Source organism: Sus scrofa, chromosome 9 (assembly GCF_000003025.6).
Source record: "Sus scrofa isolate TJ Tabasco breed Duroc chromosome 9, Sscrofa11.1, whole genome shotgun sequence".
Taxonomy (NCBI): domain Eukaryota; kingdom Metazoa; phylum Chordata; class Mammalia; order Artiodactyla; family Suidae; genus Sus; species Sus scrofa.
This window is the reverse complement of record NC_010451.4, coordinates 36,481,114-36,503,915: the sequence shown is the minus strand read 5'-3', so window position 1 is coordinate 36,503,915 and position 22,802 is coordinate 36,481,114. Positions and strand designations below refer to the sequence as shown.

Sequence of the window (22,802 nt, the reverse complement as noted above, 5' to 3'; positions counted from 1 at the left end):
TAGCTTTTCTTTTCACTCTGAAAAATAAAATCTGGATATAATGGAGATTTTAAAAAATAAGGAAAAGCAAAATTACCCATAACCTCTCTGCTGAAAGAAAATCACATCTAATTGTGATTTCTTTTTATTCTTTTTTTTCACACTATATATGTTTAAAATTTTTCCCTTACCTGTGAACACAGTGTATACCTGGTATTGAATTAAGAATTAACTATGATACAAAAAATTCCTTATACATATTTTGTCCCTTTTACTCACCATTATTATTTTGTATAGTAGCAAAGGCCAGATGATTGTTTTACTTATTTTTTAATTTTTATTTATATTTTTATTTTGCATTTTAGGGCCACACCCATGGCACATGGAGGTTCCCAGGCTAGGGGCTGAATCGGAGCTACAGCTGTCGGCCTACGCCACAGCCACAGCAACGAGGGATCTGAGCCACATCTGCAACCTACACCACAGCTCACAGCAACCCTAGATCTTTACCGCACTGAGCGAGGCCAGGGATCGAACCCACAGCTGAATGGATGCTAGTTGGGTTTGTTAACTGCTGAGCCACGACGGAACTCCTGTGTCTGTTTTAAAAATTAATTATTACTACTCTTTATCTTTGGTTTGTACTAAGTCAAGTGTTTTAATATTCTACAATAATAAGCACTTTTCATCTAAGTCAATTTTATCAATGGTTTCCTTGGTGATTTCTTTAATTACTATTAAGTTTGTAATAAGGACAATTAGAAAATTACTATTCTCTTTTGCCTTTTCCAGTATAAGCTGTCTCCATAGTCAAAAAAAGGCATTCGTCTGTCTTAGCGGAGATTAGAATTCGTTACAAAAGAAATGTAAAAACAGAAAATGTGCTGATACTTTAACACAAGGCAATTATCTTGGGAGTCATGGACCATCCAGCATGAGAAAAGTACCTTCAACTTCCCTTGTACAGACATGAGAATTCCTACACTACCACCAGGAGGTCAGGTGAATTCCTGCCATTGTCAGTTATGTCCAGACCCAGGCTCTTGATCAGAGGTTTATGTAAAGGGTCCAGATAAACAGAAAGAGAGGGAAAAAGTCTGTCCCTTCAGGCACTTGTACATTACAGAAACCAGGAAGGAGGCGAGGAATAACCTTGAATATCCCTATTTCTCCTATTCTAGCTTTAGTAGAGGTGAAGGTGGTGGTTGTATTAGAGATGTTAAGAGAAAAAAAGAGACCACAGGAGTTCCGGCCCTGGTCCCCATCTAATACGTTGGAGGTCACTTGAACAGTGGCATGATATAATGGAAATAACCTGCACTCCTGAAACACTCTTAGTTCCCACACTATGCAGATAGAGTTTAGAGAGGGAATCCTTTAACAGGAGATGGTAACGACAGTGTGCCATGTATGCCAGGGGCCATAATGAAGATACAGTAAAGTCTCAAAGGGCTCAAGAGCTCAGTAAGAGCAGAGAACAAGCAGCCAGAGTAGGAAAGAGGCCATGTGGTCTTTACCAACGAAAAGAATAAGTCATAGTTCATCTGCTACACACATCAGCAACAGATAGCAACAGAAAGTCAAATTCCCATAGGTGACAGATAAAGCACTCCATGGCTGACAAGAGCAAGCACCCAAAACACTGTCTAGAATACTGTTCTACTGCCATATAGATATGACAATCCCTTCACTGTCATTATGAGGTCAAGGGGATCTCTCTCAACCTCAATACATCCAGATGCCATTTATGAAAACAACAAAGAATGGGGATGGATGGAGTAGAATCAGGGAAAAGTAAAACAGTCTTAACATCAGCTAAAGGGACATTAGCATTATCTAAAGGGACTTGGATGAGTAAACTGGGCATAATTATGAATCAGTTTTAGACAAAATAGAAAACTTCATTTTCTCTGTCCATCTTGCAGTATGACTATACTCACCTTTCCATTCCATATCTCAACTCTAATCCATCAGCATTTATCCTGGTATAGCCAAACTAGGAATATATCACCCTTTTTCTCCCAGAAGTAAAATTTCCCAAAATCTCTTAATAATATATTCCCTTTCCATGGGCCATGGAAATTATTTCCTTTATTGCAAAGTTCATCTACACTTATATAATAGGTTTAATTTTGAGTTACTTTCTTCAATTAATCTGTCACAGTTTTATTTTTAGATATTTTTAAATAAGTTTTTGTTTTGTTTTGTTTTGTTTGCTTTTTAGGGCCGCACCCGAGGCATACGGAAGTTCCCAGGGTAGGGGTCAAATGAGAGTTACGGCTGTCAGCCTATGCCACAGCCACAGCAACGCAGGATCTGAGCCACTTCTGTGACCTTTAGCACAGCTCACAGCAATGCCGGATCCTTAACCCATTGAGCAAGGCCAGGGATTGAACCCCCATCCTCATGGATCCTAGTTGGGTCTGTTACCACTGAGCCACAACGAGAACTCCCTAAATAAGTTTTAATATTTGAGACAAGCAAGTTCTACCACCACTGACACTTTATTCTTAATTTTTTTTAACATTCTCAATCACTCTCACTTATTTATTCTTTGTCATAAAACTGGGACTCACTTTTTTAAAATTCCAAAAATATTCCTAGTTGAATTTTTACATGAAATTCAGTAAACTTGGTACTAGTATGTGAAAAGCTAATTGAAGTTATTCAGCCTGACCACTTAACAATATGGTATTTCATGTTTTAAACTCTTTTGTTTTTCTTTTTCTTTTTTTTTTTTTCTTTTTGGCTGTGCTCGTGGCAATGTGGAAGTTCCTGGCCCAGGGATAAAACCGGTGCCACAGCAGTAACCCAAGAAGCTGCAGTGACAATGCTGAATCCTTAACCCACTGTGCCACAAAACTCAAAAATTTCATGTTAAGCAAAAGAAGCCATATACAAAGAATACATCATCTGATTCTATTTATATGAATACAGAGAACAGGCAAAACTCAGCAATGGAGAGAGGAATCAGGTGGGTTGAAGAGAGAGACTGGCTGGATAAGAAACATGAGGAAATTACTGGGGTGACAGAAATGGTCTGTATTTTATGAGGTCATGGTCATACAAGTACACACATTTAGTAAAACACACTGAAAACTACAAAATATGCATTATGTAGTACTATATTATACCTCAATAAAAACATTTAGTAAGAGAAAAAAAGAATATCATCTTTTTCTTTATTCTTAACTCCTTTTGAATTTCTCAGGTGAAGTCCTTTCTTCACATAGGTTCTACACACTGGTTTTTAAAGAAATGCCTATAAATTCCATGGTTTCTTCTTTTATTTTTTTCAGTTTATGTGTTTATTGATAAATAGAACAGCATCTGATTTTTATTTTTTCTCTGCTCCTTTATCATATTATATATGATCTGTAAGTAGTGAAAATTTTTAATCTTTTCCTCATTTCCTATTTGATAGCATTGGCCAATAGTTTCAAGATTAAATGAAAGTGGTAAAAGTGGAATAATTTGGGGTTTTTTTTTTGGTCTTTTTGTCTTTTGAGGGCTGCACCCATGGCATAATGGAGATTTCCAGGCTAGGGTTATAATTGGAGCTGTTGCTGCCAGCCTATGCCAGAGCCACAGCAAAGCAGGATCCAAGCAGCATCTGCGACCTACATCACAGCGCATGGCAACACTGGATCCTTAACCCACTGAGCGAGGCCAGGGATCAAACCTGCAACCTCATGGTTCCTACTTGGATTCATTTCCACTGAGCCATGATGGGAACTCTGGAATAATTTGGTTTTAATCAGTGTATTTCTAAAGTTAATACAGTCATGCATTAGTTTGAAATAGGTATTCTTTATCATGTTCAGAAAGTATCATAATGTTAGTTTTAAAATGTTTCCTGATTTCACACTACAATGGAATCAGAAGTCTTATAATTAAATAAAATTTTAAATATTCAATCCTAGAATTGTAACTTGCTGCTGAAATATATTTATTCTTTTTGACATATGGTCAAAGAGAGGCATAACCTAAAACCAAGGTATTGCCCAACCAAAAAAATCCACTAGAGACCATGAGGTCACATAGGCATCTCTTCCAGCAACTAAGAGAATGCTATTAATACAACTTTTAAATTTGAGTAAAATAAAAATTAGCTCTTCTGTACAAAAAGTCTGAATACCTATATTTCTTTAATTTCAAAAAAGAATTTGAAGATTAAAAAAAGCAACGTTTTTCAAAATTTAGACATTCTTCTTAACATTACAAACCTGGGTTCTCAGTATTCTTAGTTGAACTATTCCTTCATTCTCCTCTTCTCTCATCCTTTCTGTAGTGAGCTGTAAGCGTCCAATCAAGTTGATTTTACCCCTTTTCTGAACTTTTGCATTTTTTCTATGAAAACATTAAATCAAATATTTTACAGTGAAAGGTCTTTTAAACATATTATAGCAACAACATCTAAAAGAATACTCTAAAAATTAATATTTAGCAACTGTTACAGGAAAACAACCAACATATAGCTTTATTAAAAAGAACTGTACAATTTCCCTCAAAGATGATAAAAGCTCTGTTAATGAAATAAGAAATACTCCCCATAATAACAAAGTTAATATAATTTATACTGCTATGAAAATGACTAGGCAACTGAAGATATGTGAGTTGTAATTCAGTATATTTTCTCACTGGATTTCAAGGAAAAGTTTCTGCTATATGGAGTTCCTGGTGGCCTAGCAGTTAAGGATTTAGCATTGTCACTCTGTGGCTTGGGTTTGATCCCAAACCTGGGAACTTCCTTGTGCTGTGATACCACCAAAAAAAAAAAAAAAAAAAATTCTACGTAGATAAAGCTGCTTTAGAGTGCAAAAGGATGCTTATTTAATTAATTATTTTTAAGTTGAGAATTATGTTTTATTTGGGGGACTTACTGAAGTCTTGTTTTGTTTACTTTTTTATTTTTGGCTGCACCCACAATATGCAAAAGTTCCCAGGCCAGGGACTGAACCCATGTCATAGCAGCAACCCAAGTTACTGCAGTTACAATGCCAGACCCTTAACCTGTTCAGCCACATAGAACCTCCAGATGTTTATTTTAAAGACGAAAAGTAATACAGTATAATGTCAGATAAAAATGTATCCATGAAAAATAGGTAAAGAAGTAATTAACACTGCCAGGTCATTAATATTTATAATAAACAAATAAATGGTAAAAAATCTAAAGTGATGATAGTATACAGGTATGTTTTAAATATCATATAAGGAAAATAATTATTTTGCTAAAAACAAAACATTAAAATTCAAACAAGGTATTTTTATTTTATATCAACCAACATAAACCTTACATTAAACTGAACTCCTGGTTCACTGAGAAGAGGGTACCTTCTGTAAAGTCTTTGGGTGAGTTGACTTGAGGTTCGTACAACAAAACTTGCCGTTTGAGCTTTGGGAAAGCTACTAAAGACTATTGAGAATAAAGAGAAAACAATTAGTTTCTATCCACAGTATAAAATACCAAGATCAATTCTCCAACATAACCAATATAGGTGAGAAAAGATTATGAGCACAAATTCATAATTCATACTTTTATTTGGTATTTCCACAAATATAACAACGTAAATGCACAACGAGGAAAAAAAAAATGAGGAGAAAAAAGTTGGTTATGAGGAAGTAATAAGTGCTCTCTTTATAACAGGATCAAAAAAATGACCACAGCAAACACCACTGCCAGTTATAAAAGAACTGTTCCTCTCTAGGTAACAATTTATTTTGGAACTCTTTTTTTTTTTTTTTTTTTTTTGGTCTTTTTAGCTATTTCTTGGGCCGCTCCCACGGCATATGGAGGTTCCCAGGCTAGGAGTCGAATCAGAGCTGTAGCCACCGGCCTACGCCAGAGCCACAGCAATGCAGGATCCGAGCCGCATCTGCAACCTACACCACAGCTCATGGCAACGCTGGGTCGTTAACCCACTGAGCAAGGGCAGGGACCGAACCCGCAACCTCATGGTTCCTAGTCGGATTCGTTAACCACTGCGCCACGACGGGAACTCCTATTTTGGAACTTTTAAGAGGTCTGTGGAGTAGGGGCAAAATACAGTTTTTTTTTTTTTTTCCTTGGCCACATTTGTGACCTGTGGCAGTCCCTGAGACAGGGACCAAACCCACGTCACAGCAGTGACCTGAACCACTGCAGTAACAAGACTGGATCCTTAACCCACTGTGCCACAGGGGAACTCCAAAAAATGAAGTTCTGAACAGGAGACTAATAAGCACATTTTATGAGATTTAAAAGGACAAGGTTTTCCAATTCTTAGAATTCTGGTTATCACAAAATCTTTGGATACATTCTCTACATGAAATCTCTGGTCATGTTCTTCACAGGTAATATTTAAATACCAACTCAATCTTTTTCTCACTCTCTTTTTGCCATTCTCTGTCTTAGGAACTTGCTTATTTTCTTTTTTCTTTCTTTTTTTTTTTTGGCTTTTTGCCATTTCTTGGGCCGCTCTCATGGCACATGGAGGTTCCCAGGCTAGGGGTCTAATCAGAGCTGTTAGCTGCCAGCCTACGCCAGAGCCGCAGCAACGTGGGATCCGAGCAGCATCTGCAACCTACACCACAGCTCATGGCAATGCCGGATCCTTAACCCACTGAGCAAGGGCAGGGATGGAACCCACAACCTCATGGTTCCTAGTCGAATTCGTTAACCATTGCGCCACGACAGGAACTCCCTTATTTTCAATTTATTTTTCCATAAATACTTCATTTGTATATTTTTCCTGGTTAAAAGTCATTTGAAACTGCTATAAATTCACAAGCTTATTATAAGCAAACACAACCTCTTGCTACATGAGAAAATGCAATTCTAAAAACAAACATAAAAAACTAACCCATAAAGTTCTTCTAAGCTCAGCATCAGGGAGTTCAGTTGCAAGTTTCAGATTTTCAAAACTGATTTTCTCTCTGGGTCTTTGGTTCCATGCAAACAATACAGCCAGCTGAAATGTTGTTACCTCCAAATCATATTGACCTACTTCATTCTTAAATGTTATCTACAATAGATAAAATAATTTAAAAGAATAAGAATCTCTTGATGATTACTAACTACCTACTATAATATCTCTTATATGAGAATATATATAAAAAGGACAGTGAGTTCTCTTCCTTTCTTATATGGTAATAAAAACACTAGCAGACCTTAATAACTGCCCAGAGTAAAGGCTTATCTCTCAGGTCTCTTGAGCAAAATGTGGCCATGTGACCAAGTTCTAACCAATGAGATTTGAGTTGGAAATAATGGGGGAAACTTCTAAAAGTTGCCTTAAAGGAAACTATATTCATCTTTCCTTTTCTGTTGAGCTGGAAGACAGATATAGTAAGGATCATACTGGATTCTTCAGGCAAGGAAATACCTTAAGGATGGTGGTATAACAAGAAGCCTATGTCCCTAACTTTATGGAATAGATCCACTATACCTGCCCAAACTTTCACTTGTGAGAGAAGCAAAGATCTATCTTGTTAAAGCAAATCTTATTTGGAGTCCTGCTACTTTCAGCCAAACCAATATCTGAACCAACACACCATCTACTTACAATTCCATTTGACATGAGATGATGCCAATGTAATTTTCTACCACTATGATTTTTTTTGTAGAATTCTTCTACTTCAGGTATCAAATCCTCCAGTTCAGTAGGAAGTGAGACAAAGACTTTTTCAGAACTTCTTGACCAGGCACCAGCATTAAGAATTTTTATATTAACTGAATCAGCTATAGGAAAGAAGATCAGAAAGTATTAAGCCAATACTCTTGACAATGGATAATTTTTTTTAACAATGATTTTTATTTTTTCCATTATAGCTGGTTTAAAAACAATGGATCAAATTTAAAATACAAACACAGAGGGTAAGTTTGGTGAAAAATAAATAAAGACTAAAGATTTTGTTTAAAAGTGTCTGTTTGTTTCAAATTAAGAATTAGCAAATCTAAATTCTGCTTTGCAGGATATTGTCAAAGAATGTGGGCTCTGAATATCTTTATATCTATTACTCCTTAAACATTTTTAATTTACTAGAAAACAAAGATATTCTTTTTTTAAAGTTAAAAAAAAATGTATGTAATTATAAAATAATACCTGGTAAAGCCAATTTATTATTTTTGTGCATTTCCTTAAAAGCTTGGTTCAAATCTTCAGATACTTTTATGTCCTGAAACATTCTAGCAAGTTTGTTTACATAATCTGCTGGCATACCAACTTCCTATGAAAACCAAAGACAGAAGAAGTAATAAATAATACATAATCTGATAAACTATTAGGAAAAATTATAATGTAAAACTAAGTGTTAGATGTTTTAATATAAATTTTTTTCTTTTATTTATTAGAATGTTTATAATCTAATACCTATTACATTTTATTCTTAGAAAATAAACAGAATATTCAGGCAATCCTGGCATTCTGTGCATGAATCCAGGATGCATTAATTTCAGTTACCACAATATAGTTAAATAACACCGGCCCCCCAACAACACACTTCAACTTTCAATTACCATTACATATTAAATGAGGGTAATACATAAAGCACAAATGTAACCTCTAGCTCCTCAATCTAAAAATCATCAACAAATAACAGGCACATCGTATCAGTCACCAGTCACAATACTTCTTTCAAAATCTGTTACCAGTTTATTATTCAGCTCACCTATGGATAGCAAAGCATGTATTTTCTTGCATTCATGTCTTTGAGGGATAAATCCACATAACATTTTACCAAAATGAATAACTAAAAGAGGTAACTGGGCAAGAAAGATGATAAAAGTATACCTCCCCAAAAAAGAAGAAAATAATGTTGGAAATGAAAATAAAACAGAGGCGTTCCCTTCGTGGCTCAGTGGTTAAGGAGCCTGACTAGGAACCATGAGGCTGCGGGTTTGATCCCTGGCCTCACTCGGTGGATTAAGAATCTGGCGTTGCCATGAGCTGTGGTGTAGGTAGCAGACACAGCTTGGTTCTGGCATTGCTGTGGCCATGGCATAGGCCAGCAGCTGTAGCTCTGATCCGACCCCTAGCCTGGGAACCTCTATATGCCTCAGGTGAGGCCCTAAGAAGCAAAATAAATAAATAAACACAATTAAAAAAAAAAAAAAGAGTTCTTTTATATTCTAGATATAGTATCAGACATAAGTATTATAAATATTTTCCTAACTACTCTTTTCTTTTTGTTTGTTTGTTTGTTTTTTAAATGGCTGCATTTGTGGCATATGGAAGTTCCCAAGATAGGGGTCAAATTAGAGCTATAGCTGAGACTTATGCCGCAGCCATGATCTGAGGCGCATCCGCAATCTACAAGGAAACACTGGGTCCTTAAACTACCAAGTAAGGCCAGGGATCGAACCTACATTCTCAGAGACAACAATGGGTCCTTAACACGCAAAGCCACAATAGGAACGCCACCAAGTTTTTTTATAAAGACATAAAACACTTTAAATCTGAAAATGAATGTTTTATAGTGTACTTTTCTTCTATATTTACAACAGATAGTAATTGTTTTTAATATTTTGACAAAAATTTCTAAGTCACGGAGTTCCCATTGTGGCTCAATGGTAACAAACCTGACTAGTATTCATGAGGATGTGGGTTTGATCCCTGGCCTTGCCCAGTGGGTTAAGGATCTGGCATTACTATGAGCTGTGGTGTAGGTCACAGTCAAGGCTTGGATCTGGCGTTGCTGTGGCTGTAGTGTAGACCAGCAGCTATAGCTCCAATTTGACCCCTAGCCAGGGAACATTCCTATGCCCTGGGTGAAGCTCTAAAAAGAAAAAAAAAAAAATTTAAGTCACAAAACAGTAATTGTTCCCACTGACTATTAATACTGAGATCAGCTGCACAGTCATTTTTAATATTCCACACTACCATGCAAAGCAGAGCTCTCTGAAAATCTGTAATGTGAAATATACATATAAATGAAAACCATATATATAACATATAACTATACACATTACAATGTTTTTGTTATATATAAAATACCATAAAAATAAATGAAAGACATATTCATTGATGTTATGCTAATATAACTCAAATTCCATTAAATGAACTAAAAGGAAGAGACTTAAAATATTCTGTTATAAGAATTTAGTCTTAATTAGCATTGATCCTCCTAAACAGGCCATCACTTTTTACCTATTGGTTCCTTTTCCTTTACAGATGTACCTATTCACAAATATCTCTATGGACAAATATTTAGTACAAAAAACACCTAAAAAATGATTTGTCCAGAAGGTCAGTTCAAATGAGAGTGGAGATACAAAAAGACTGAAACAAGAGAAGCAAAGCAAGAGCAAAGGTGCTTTACTGAAAGTCTTTATTAAGGAGTTCCCTTCATGGCTCAGTGGTTAATGAACCTGACTAGTATCCATGAGGACAAGGGCTCGATCCCTGGCCTTGCTCAGTGGGTTAAGGATCCAGCATTACTGTGACCTACAGTGTAGGTCGGCAGCTATAGCTCCCATTCAACACCTAGCCTGGGAACCTCCGTATGCCCCAGGCGCACCTCTAAAAAGACCAAAAAAAAAGTCTTTATTAAAGTAATAGGATTTCCCATTGTGGTGCAACAGATCCAGTGCTAAGGTAAGCTGTGGTGTAGGTCACAGATTCGGCTCATATCCTGTGTTGCTGTGACTATGGCGTAGGCCAGCAGCTGTAGCTCTGATTTGACCCCTAGCCTGGGAACTTCAATGGCCCTGAAAAGCAAAAAAAAAAAAAAAAAAAAAAAAAAGATAATATGCCTTACTTTATAAGAATATACTATATTCTTATAAAATGTTCCTTTATTTCAACATTAACAATATCACCAAAAACCTAAGCACACATACGAACCATGTACTATCTTAAGAAAACCAAATATTTTTTAAACATTTACTTACTCTTAGCCACTCTACCATATTCTCTTCAATTTCACTATCAGCAGAGATGTCTAATATAAGACGGCGTGTCAAATGAGCTTTGTGGTATCTCATAAAAACGTCTTTGTTTTGTACATATTTAAGTACCAAGAGCTGTATAGAAAACAAAGTTTACTTTCATTTATATACACTCTTAACCACCACTCTCATTTAGAATTTTCTATATCCTCAACTGTCAAATTTCAGAAATTCATATCAGCATATACAGATAGTGACCTACAAAACTGTCCATCTCTGAAAAATAACCAGTCCTGACATACTACTTTAAAAGTTAGCAAATTTGAGATGGTAACCAAATAATCTTTTAATTTCTATAAACATCAATTTTTGAGATTTTATATTAAAACGAAATAAAATTTTACATGAAAGCCAATGGTTCTACCCCAATTCTTCCTTCCACGTATCTTCTTCACTTTTTTCTAACACTAATCTTCTAACTCTTTTTGTCTATACTTTCTCTATATCTTTCCTTACTAGTTTTTTCCTCTTTGGTTTCCTGAGCTTATATCATTATGCTAACAGCACAAATACAAATGAAAGAAATCAATTTTCTAATCTACACTCATTCATCCCTGGTTATTTATTCTGGGCTCTTACAAAAAGAAAGAAGTGAAAAACTCCCATTCTTTCAACTATCATCCCAAACACTATCAGCTAGTTCCATTCCCCGCCCCTCTCCCCCCACCTTTTGGTCCTTTAATAGGAGCTAGAATTTAACTTTTAAAAAGAATCAAGAAAGGAGAAGAATTAAATGCTGTTTGCCTTTCTGGCAGCTATAGAATAAAAATTTTCAGAAAGGAGCTCCCAATATGGTGCAATGGGCTGTGTCTCTGCAGCACTAGGACGCAGGTTCAATCTCTGGCCTGAAACAGTGGGTTAAAGGACGCAGAGTTGCTGCAGCTGTAGCAGAGGTCACAACTGTTTGGGATCTGATCCCTGGTCCAGGAACTCCATATGCCACAGGACAGCCAAAAAACAAAAAAAAATTTTTTCTCCCCAAGAAGAAAAATAATTGCTCTATAGAGACCCTCACTGGAAAAATGAATTTCATAATATTAGCTGCTTATAGATATACACTTTTAAAAAATGACACTATCACAGAAAGCCTTATAAACAAAACACAAATTCAAAGAAAATTTAAAATTCTGAAGTCAAAAGAAAACTTAAGTACCACTTCTTTAAGCTTTGCTTCAATCTCTTCAGAGGTTAGTTTTTTGCTTAATGGTGTTTTTCTTAGCAACATGTCACAATAATTGGCAAGCAGCTCAGGACATTTTGATTCAGGCTGAGTTTTTAATCCCACCCTAAAAACAAATCGAAAGAAGTTAATGAAAAACAACCAAATTGGCAAATATTTTTTCTAAGCCAATTTTTCACAAACAGATTTCTTGAATAAATTCAACACAACTGGAATCAGCAAGGCTACACCTAACATGCACAGTTTAAGGAGGCACCACTCTTAGGTTCCCAAAAGTGCACTTGTAGAGTGGGACCACCTTAAATTGTGAAAGCTTAGTGCTTCCTTGCCTCACTCTAGTGGCAGCTCTGTCAATGATCTTTCCTAGACTGTATTCAAACACTTCTTTATTCAACAATTTCAAAAAATTGTAAACCCTTGCATATTTGTAAGTTAACAGTGAAAACATTTATTAATGCATTAAGATAAAACTGTAAATTCACTCTCTGAAACATATACAATGTAACCTCAATTCCATAATGATATCAGCCATTTTTAAAAACCTATAAACACATTTCCTTAAACAATGAAGTTACATCTCTATTTCACTGTTCCAACAAAACTTTAAAACCACTGTATTGTACTCTATACCAGAAGGACTTGCACTTACACTTGATCCTATTTCTCTAAACTACATATGTAAATAAATTTAAATTCAACATTTTAAAACTAATTATGTATATATAAAATTAATTGTTAGCAGAAATGAGTTATCTAAATTACTGTAGGTCCACACCTAACCAAATCAACATAATTACATTGTGTGTGTATAAAACACATGCATATGCAAAATTTTTCAATGCATTCAACTGGATGAAATTTTTTTCTTCCCAATTATGAACTCAGGAATCATCACCAATTTTACTTCCATTTTTTATATTTTTATAAATGTCTTCTCCCTGAAAAATCTTAATCACATAAGTAAGCAGATAGGACCAGAAGAAGTTTTTCTTTTGATGTTATTCAATTCATTGAACACCTCCTGAGTTATTTGCTAAGAAACACATACTGATTAACAAAAAAAGTTCTTTTCTTTTTTTTTTTTTTTTTTGTCTTTTTGCCATTTCTTGGGCCGCTCCTGGGGCATATGGAGGTTCTCAGGCTAGGGGTCGAATAGGAGCTGTAGCCACTGGCCTACACCAGAGCCACAGCAACATGGGATCCAAGCCGCGTCTGCAACCTACACCACAGCTCACAGCAACGCCGGATCCTTAACCCACTGAGCAAGGCCAGGGATCGAATCTGCAACCTCATGGTTCCTAGTCAGATTCATTAACCACTGTGCCATGACGGGAACTCCATAAAAAGAGTTATTTTCAATAATGGATCAAACTAGCCATTGAATGTTGAAAGCAAAGAATTAGAAACCACCTTGCAAAAAAAATAAAATATGTAAACATTAGAAATTCATTTTGTGAACATCAATACAAATATTTCAAAAGATTCCTTTCTTACACAACTTGGAGGCTTTTTATAATCGAGGCAATACACCATATACTAAGAATGAAGAGAGGTGTATGTGCCTTTCTTTATTTAATAGAAAGAGTAATTCTGGAAAGAAGTAGAAACTGCAATGATACTTCCACCAGAGGACTCAAGTTTTAGAAAAAAGTAGATATGGAGTTCCTGTCGTGGCTCAGTGGTTAACAAACCCGACTAGTATCCATGTGGACATGAGTCCAATCCCTGGCCTCACGCAGTGCGTCAAGGATCCACCGTTGCCATGAGCTGTGGTGTCAAAGACACAGCTTGGATCCGGCATTGCTATGGCTGTGGCGTAGACCAGCAGCTATAGCTCTGATTCGACCCCTAGCCTGGGAACCTCCATATGCATCAGGTATGGCCCTGAAAAGACAAAAAAGAAAAAAAATAAATAAAAAAGTAGATGTGAGAGCTGAGGATTGAGAAAGTGATTTCCTTAAAAGTACCCACACTGGCATACTCTAGGGAAGTTTGAAGACCACTAACTTACTTCACAAGAATCTATCCATCTCCTCCAATCTGCCAGTGCCTAGCTTCTGCGTGAACTACTGTAATTAACTGCAGTGGTCTAGCTCCCTTCCTTCAACACAACCTGTTGAGAAGACAGCTGTCAGTCTTTTATTGTTTTTTCTTTGAAGATACTGTGTCATTCCCCCTGCTCTCCAGCTGCTTTAGTGTTTTTTATTTGTTTTTTTCTCCAGTTTTTAGCTGTTTTACTATGATGCGTTTAAGAATGGTTTGATTTGTATTTATCATGCTTGGGATTCAAAGAGGTGCTTTATTGTAAAGGTTGGCATCTTTTGTCAATTTCGAAAAATTTGGTCAACAGCTGGTGCCCCCTTTTCTATGATTCCAATTACATACTGCTATTGGTATTTTACCTTTTCTTAGGTAACAATTTCCACCTATCTGTTCATTAATATGTCATTTATTTGTTATAACTTATGCTTTATTTAAGATTATTGAGATAGTCACATAAAATTTATCCATTTAAAGTGTGCAATTCAATGTTTTGAGTATATTCATAACGTGCAATCATCATCAATATAAAATTTTAAAACATTTTCTTTCTTTTCTTTTATTTTTTTGTCTTTTGTCTTTTTAGGGCCACACTTGTGGCATATGGAGATTCCCAGGCTAGGGGTCGAATTGGAGCTATAGCTGCAGGCCTGCACCATAGCCACAGCAACACCAAATCTGAGCTGCATCTGCGACCTATACCACAGCTCACAGCAATGCCAAATCCTTAACAGACCAAACCAGGCCAGGGATGGAACCTGCAACCTCATGGTTCCTAGTTGGATTCGTCTTCTGCTGTGCCCTGACAAGAATTCCTAAAACATTTTCTTTACTCCAAAAGGAAACTCCATACTCATTCATTAGTAGTCAAATCTCATTCTCCAGCTATTCCTCTGTCCTAGTCCCTGTTTATAACTTTCTATCTCTATGAATTTCCTTATTCTGGACATTTCACATAAATGGAATCATATACTATGCCACCTTTTGTGACTGACACTTCTTACTTAGCATAATTTTTATGACTCATCCAGATCATAGCACATATCTGTTTATTCTTCCAAAAAATCATCTTTATATCAAGGTTAAATGCTTTCGTATATTAGCCACTTCAAGTGTACAATTCAGTGCCATTAAATGCATTCACAATGTTCTGCAAAAATCATGACTATGTCCAGGACTCTTTCATCATCCCAAAAAGAAACTCAATACTCATTAAAAAGTAACTTTCTTTCTTTCTATTTTTTTTTTTTTAAGGGCTACACCTACAACATATGGAAGTTCCCAGGCTAGGGGTCAAAGTGGAGCTACAGCCACTGGCCTATACCGCAGGCACAGCAACACCAGATCCAAGTCGCATCTGCGACCTACACCACAGCTCACTGTAACACTGGATCCTTAACCCACTGATGGAGGCCAGGGATGGAACCAGCATACTCATGGATACCAGTCAGATTAGGTTCAGATGAGCCATGGCAGGAACTCCTAAATAGTAACTTTCCATTCTCTTCTACCCCTAGCCCCTGGTGACATCTATTCTATTTTTTGTATCAAGAAATTTGCCTATTCTAGAAATCTCATATAAATGAAATCATACAAAATTTGTCCTTTTGTGTCTGGATTTTTTCACTTAGCATAATATTCTCCTTCACACTGTAGCATTATCAGAATGTCATTCCTTTATTTATTTATTTTTATTTTAATGATTTTTATTTTTTCCATTATAGCTGGTTTACAGTGTTCTGTCAACTTTCTACTGTACAGCAAGGTGACCCAGTCACACATACATATATACATTCTTTTTTCTCACATTATCATGCCCTTTTTATAACTAAGTAATATTCCATTTCATAGATATACCACATAGCTTATCCATGCATCAGATAATGGACATTTGCGTTGTTTCTATTTTGGGGCTGTTAAGAATAATGCTATGAACATTCACGTACAAGTCTTTGAGTGGATGTATATTTTCATTTCTCTTGGGTATATATACCTAGGAGTAGACCCAGCTCACATGTTACCTTACATCTTCACCAACACTTGTTAATGACTTTTTAATTTTAGCCATCCTAGTGGACATCAATGGTATTATCACTGTGGTTAAGCTATTAATCATAATTATTTTAAAGTTCATATTTACTAGCTCCAAAACTGGAATCATCTGAGAGTCTGCTTCTAAAATGATTTTTCTCTTAGTTGATCATAAGTTTCTTTGCCTTCACAACACTACTGATGTCAAACTGAATACTGGGCACTGCATATAAAAGAATCAGAGGCACCAGATGAGGTTTATCTTCCATTAAGAATGTGTTCACTCTTCATTCTGCTATGGCTGATCACTTTATTCCAATCAGGAACTATGTTGGTTCAAGGATGAACTGTAGTTTTGGTAAGACTCAGTCTACCTCTGGTTAGCCAATGAACCCAAGGAATGTTCCTCCTGGGATTTCAATTGTGAGCCTAGTGAGTTTTTTAATTCCAGTTCTGTGTGACCACCAAAAACTCTACTGTCCCCCATCAATACTGTCGAGCTGGAGCCAAATCTAGATTCTCAGTTGCTTCTTTTCAGGGAAACCCAGATATACAGCCTCAGCTAACCTCTGAAAGGTTCTTTCTCCTTCCTTCCTTCCTCCGTCCATCCCTTCCTTCTTTCTTCCTCTCTCTCTCTTTTTTTTCCGATATTTTTAGTGCTACACATGCAGCATATAGAACTTCCCAGGCTAAGGGTCAAAATGGAGCTGCAGCTGCCAGCCACAGCCACAGCCACAGCAACACCAGATCCTAGCTGCATCTGTGACCTTCACCACAGCTCACAGCAATGCCAGGTCCTTAACCACTGAGCAGAGCCAGGGATCAAACCTGCATCCTCATAAATACTAGCTGGGTTTGTTATTGCTGAGCCACAATGAGAACTCCCTCTCTCTCTCATTTCTTTAATTTTCTAATACTTTGATCTAGTTGCTTCTGTAGCTTTTTTTTTTTTTTTTTTTTTAAAAGACCATACCTTCAGCACATGGAGGCTCCCAGGCTAGGAGTCAAATTGGAGCTATAGCCCCTGACCCACACCACAGCCACAGCAACAGCAGATCTGAGCCACGTCTGCAACCCACACTTCAGTTTGCAGCAACACTGGATCCCCAAACTGCTGAGGGAGGCCAGGGATCGAACCCACACTCTCATGGACACCAGTCAGGTTCATTACCACTGAGCCTACAATGGGAACTCTGTTTCTGTAGCTTTTTAAATTTTAATTTCCTATTTTCTTTTTTTCAGCTGCACCTTTAGAATGCAGAAGTTCCTAGGCCACATATTACACCCATGCCACAATGGTGACAATCCTGTATCCTTAACCCACTGCACCTTCTAGGAAACTCCCTAAAATGAATATTTTCTAAATATATCTGATATTTCTGGTTGTTCTTAGTGGAAGCCTTGGCTCACCATGAACTACTCTATTCCTACTGTAGTGGTAAATGCGTATTTGTACTAAGTTTTTCCACGAAGAAATTTGAGAAGCAGTGACACCAAAATAGCAATGAAGACACCTAGAACAAGATTTTTGTCCACGAAATACCATAGTCCACTAAAAGGAACTAGGACTTCATGAAAAAAATGGCTGATTCTGAGGCTAGGTTACAGAAAGTTCAAAGTGAGTCTGGAAATCCTCATTGTGCCAAAAAGAAATGAAGAATTTACCATCAAAAGGACCCAGAAACAAGTTCCTACTAGTGAAATCTAGGATAATTTGAAAAATTGAAATAAAGAATAAAAGTAAATTACAATACATTTAATTAAAAAAAAGTAAATTATGAGTCCATACTGAGATGATAAAGCAATGTATAAATTGGAAATTTGATGAGTAATAATGGGATCTTTACATAGGTTTTTTTTTTTGTCCTTTTATTTCTTTTCTTTTTTTTTTTTTTTTCTTTTATGGCCATGCTTATGGCATATGGAAGTTCCTAGGCCAGGGACTGAATCAGGGTCATACCTTCAACCTATGCTGCAGCTGCAGCAACACAGGATCCTTCAACCCACTGTGCTGGGCCGGGGATCTAACCCACTCTTCTGCAGTAACTCAAGCTGCTGCAGTTGGATTCTTTATCCACTGCACCACAATGGTAGCTCCTATATATTTTGGAAGGAGGTGGGGGTAGGGCTGGGACTGACTTGGGAATGGATATGAGGTAACTTTCAAGGATAATGAAGACATTATATATCTTAATAGGGATATAGGCATTTGTCATATCTCACAAAATTATACACTTAAGATTTATGGCAATGACTGTAAGTAAATTTTATCACAAAATAACCAATCCACTGCACCACAATGGTAACTCCTATATATTTTTAAAGTACCTGTCAAAAAATACTTAATTACAAAAAGAGAAAGAATAACTAAGATCTGGCATTGTCGTGAGCTGCGGTGTAGGTTGCAGACGCAGCTCGAATCTGGCGTTGGTGTGGCGTAGGCCGGCAGTTGTAGCTCCATTGGACATCTAGCCTGGGAACCTCCATATGCCACATGAGTGGCCCTAAAAAGTAAAAAAAAAATATCTAAAAATACATAAAAAGAATACTATATCATGGAGTTCCCACTGTGGTTCAATGTGATCAGTGGCATCCAATGGAGTTCTGTGATGCAGGTTCGATCCCTGGCCTCGCTCAGTGGGTTAAGGATCTGGTGTTGCCATGAGCTGTGGTGCAGGTTGTAGCTGTGGCTTGGACCCAGCGTTGCTGTGGCTCTGGGGTAGGCTGGCAGCTGCAGCTCCAACTGGACCCCTAGCCTGGGAACCTCCATATGCCGTGGGAGCGGCCCTAGAAAAGGCAAAAAGACAAAAATAAATAAATAAATAAAACTAAAATAAAGTCACTTGATTTTTGACTAAAGTCACCAGAGTAACGTAGTGAGAAATGGAAAGTATTTCCAACAATGGCGATGAAACCACTTGCTATCCATATGGAAAGAGAAAAAAGAAATTTAATCCCTAACTTACATTATATGCAAATATCTATTTAGGGTGGCTTTTAGACCTAAAGGTGAAAGCTAAAAATTATAAAGCTTCTAGAAGAAAAGAGAAGATTATCTTCACATCCTAGTGGTAGAAGTAGACAAAGGTTTTCCTAGATAAAACAGAGAAAGCAAAAACCACAAAAGCAAAGAGTTTATCTTACAAAGTACCTGTATACAGAATATATAAGAACTCATAGTTCACTAATAAAAGAAACAACCCCAAAGGGGGAAAAAATAGGCAAAAAACTTGAACAGACACTCCATATAGAAAAATATAAGAATGCCAAAAAAAAAAAACATGAAAAAATGTTCACTACCAATATCATGATGGAAATGGGAATTAAAACTATATGAAGATGATACTACATACAGCCAGAATGACTAAAATTTAGATGATAACACTAAACATGGGTGAGAATAGCATTAACTGCTACTTTCATACTTTGTTAGTAGGAGTGTAAAATAGTACAACCACTTTGCAAAACAAACCACTATGATATACAAAAACATGGATAAATCTTAAAAACACTATGCTGAGTTGAAAAAAGCTTTATGCAAAAAGTACATATTGTATGAATTCCATTTACATGTAATCTTAGATCAGGCAAAATTAACCTATGTTGAAAAAATGAGAACAGCTGCCTTATGGAAGAAGGTGGGGGTAGGGCTGGGACTGACTGGGAATGGACATGAGGTAACTTTGAAGGATAATGAAGATATTATATATCTTAATAGGGATATAGGCATTTGTCAAATCTCACAAAATTATACACTTAAGATTTATGGCTATGACTGTAAGTAAATTTTATCACAAAATAACCAAACACAAAATTCAATTAATGACTGCATGCTGAAGTGTTTAGAGAGTCAAAAGTTATTGATGACTGCAAATTCTATTGAAATGCATTTTCTTTGGTCATGTCTGTGGCATGTGGAAGTTCCTGGGCCAGGGATGGAATCCACACAACAGAGACCCGAGCCACTACAAGGACCATGCCAGATCCTTAACCCGCTGAGCCACAAAAGAACTCCTGATATACATTTAAAAATTTGACTGATGGATGTATAGGGAGATATTTAGGAAAGCAATAGAGTTACTTTACTCTTAAGTTTAAAATTTTTCATTTAAAAAAATGCTGGGAGCAGAGCAGAATGAGGAAGACCTTTATGTGTTCATATGAACAGCTCTCCAAAATAACTGCTGTATGTTGCATATATTTCACAATTGATAAAGAGAACTCAATAAACGCCCTTCTCAATTATGCCAATTAGTACTATAAAGTTGCATGACCCCTTTCACTGTAAAAGTACTCAAATAACTTAGATAGCTCAAGAAAGACAAAATGAAAATGATTTTAAACACCCCTCCCCAAACCTAAACAATTACTTTTCCTTCTTTTATTTTTGTCTTGCCTTTTCTAGGGCCGCTTCCTTGGCATATGGAGGTTCCCAGGGTAGGGGTCTATTTGGAACTGCAGACGCCGGCCTACACCAGAGCCATAGCAACGTGGGATCTGAGCCATGTTTGCGACCTACATCACAACTCACAGCAACGCCGGATCCTTAGCCCATTGAGCAAGGCTAGGCATCGAACCCGCAAACTCATGGTTCCTAGTCAGATTCATTAACCACTACACCACAGAGGAACTCCCTACATTTCCTTCTTAGGAAATGTTATTTCAAATATTTTAGCATTATTCATTTACTTATTTTGCTTTCTTAGGGCTACACCCACAGCATAAGAAAATTCACAGGCTAGGTGTCAAATCAGAGCTACAGCTGCTGACCTATGCCACAGCCATTGTAACACAGGATCCTAGCCACGTCTGTGATCTACACGACAGCTCACAGCAAGGTCGGATACTTAACCCACTAGTGGGGCCAGGGATTGAACCAATATCCTCATGGATACTAGTCGGGTTCATAACTTGCTGAGTCACAACTGCTATTTTAGCATTATTTACAAAGTTTATTTAGAAAAGCAATTCTCAGCTAGAAATTACAAAAGATTTTTCCAATTAACTTTTAGTGCTACTTAGTACTACTCTGAAGATATAACTAGCTCAGATTAATATTTCATTAAATTCTGATTTTCAGATTTGTCTACAATAGAAGTTGGTGAAAAATAAATCCACCTTACCTGAGAGATGAGATCTCATCAATGAAGATTAATTTTTTTTTTCTTTTTACAGCTGCACATGTGGCATATGTAAAGTTCCTAGGCTAGGGGTCAAATCGGAGCTATAGCTGCTGGCCTACACCACAGCCACAGCAACTTGGGATCTGAACTGTGTCTATGACCTACGCTACAGCTCATGGCAATGCTGGATCCTTAACCCACTGAGCGAGGCCTGGGATGGAACCTGTGTCCTAACAGATACTAGTTGGGTTTGTAACCTGCTGAGCCACAATGGGAACTCCAAGATTAATTTTTTTAAATGGTAATACATTAGAGTTTCCTGGTGGGGTACTGGTTAAGAGTTGGTGCTTTCACCACTGCCGCCTGAGTTCAATACTTGGTCTGGGAACTGTGAACCCACATCAAGCTGCGGTATGCCGAATCCAAAACAAAATGTAATATAAAAATTTATATTAAAAGTGATTTCCCTTTTTTATCATTATGGTGAACTGAGTCATAGTCTATTTTTCTAGAAGTTATAAACTAACTTTTGTGAATAATGAGGAGAGAAAAACAAATAGAGATTTCGAAAAAATTAAGAACAAAATTTTTTTTCTATTTAGAAAAATAAGGTCAGGAGTTCCCATCGTGGCTCAGAGGTTAATGAACCTGACTAGGATCCATGAGGATGCAGGTTCAATCACTGGCCTCTCTCAGTGGGTTAAGGATCTGGCGTTGCCATGAGCTGTGGTGCTAGTCACAGAGGCAGCTCGGATGTGGTATTGCTACGCTGTGGTGTAGGTCAGCAGCTGTAGCTCTGATTCGACCTCCAGCCTGGGAACCTCCATAAGTCACAGGTGCGGTCCTTAAAAGCAAAACGATAAATTTTTTTTTAAAAAAATAATAAGGTCAACATTTTTTGGTCACCAAAGAATAGAATATTAAAATTTAAAACTGAGACAGAGTTTTTAATAATCAAAAGTAGCAAAAATTATAACGGTTTAAAAAAAACATAAAACAAACCTGATAGGATTAGGGAAATAGGAGATATTGCATATTCCATAACATATAATACACTCCAAATAAAAAGGAAGAATTTTAACATACGATTTTAAAAAAACTTACCCTTTTTGCTTCAAAGGTAATTCAAGTTTAAATATGGTAGCATCATTAACAACTGCTTTATATGCCTGGAAATAATAACATAAAATATAAACATTATTTTTAAAACTTATAGCTAGATAAACCATTACAATATCAAAAACATATAAAATATGAATTAGCTTTTATTTTTAATGGTGTATCTGGCCCAACAAAACTTTTCAAATCAATGACCTCAGCATCTGCAATGTAATGATTATAGTTATTCTTTTGGGGGGTTTTTTTGGTCTTTTTGTCTTTTTGCCATTTCTCGGGCCACTCCTGAGGCATATGGAGGTTCCCAGGCTAGGGGTCCAATTGGAGCTGTAGCTGCTGGCCTATACCACAGCCACAGCAATGCAGGATCCGAGCTGCCTCTGCAACCTACACCACAGCTCACGGC

The 22,802-nt window shown here is 36.7% G+C and overlaps 1 protein-coding gene across 3 annotated transcripts in view; it reads right to left on the bottom strand.

The window, feature by feature from the left end:
* CUL5 (cullin 5) overlaps positions 1 to 22,802 on the bottom strand; it is an 87,876-nt gene that overhangs the window by 3,766 nt on the left and 61,308 nt on the right. For 2 of the 3 annotated variants that reach the window (XM_005667298.3, XM_005667299.3), the window contains 8 exons: positions 22,385 to 22,449; positions 12,060 to 12,192; positions 10,850 to 10,981; positions 8,064 to 8,187; positions 7,524 to 7,699; positions 6,822 to 6,983; positions 5,277 to 5,395; positions 4,206 to 4,329 (listed from right to left, as the gene is read on the bottom strand). In XM_005667298.3, the coding sequence (XP_005667355.1) occupies positions 4,206 to 4,329; positions 5,277 to 5,395; positions 6,822 to 6,983; positions 7,524 to 7,699; positions 8,064 to 8,187; positions 10,850 to 10,981; positions 12,060 to 12,192; positions 22,385 to 22,449 (1,035 nt within the window). The remainder of the gene's footprint in view (positions 1 to 4,205; positions 4,330 to 5,276; positions 5,396 to 6,821; positions 6,984 to 7,523; positions 7,700 to 8,063; positions 8,188 to 10,849; positions 10,982 to 12,059; positions 12,193 to 22,384; positions 22,450 to 22,802) is intronic. The other variant, XM_021062739.1, reaches the window with a different exon arrangement.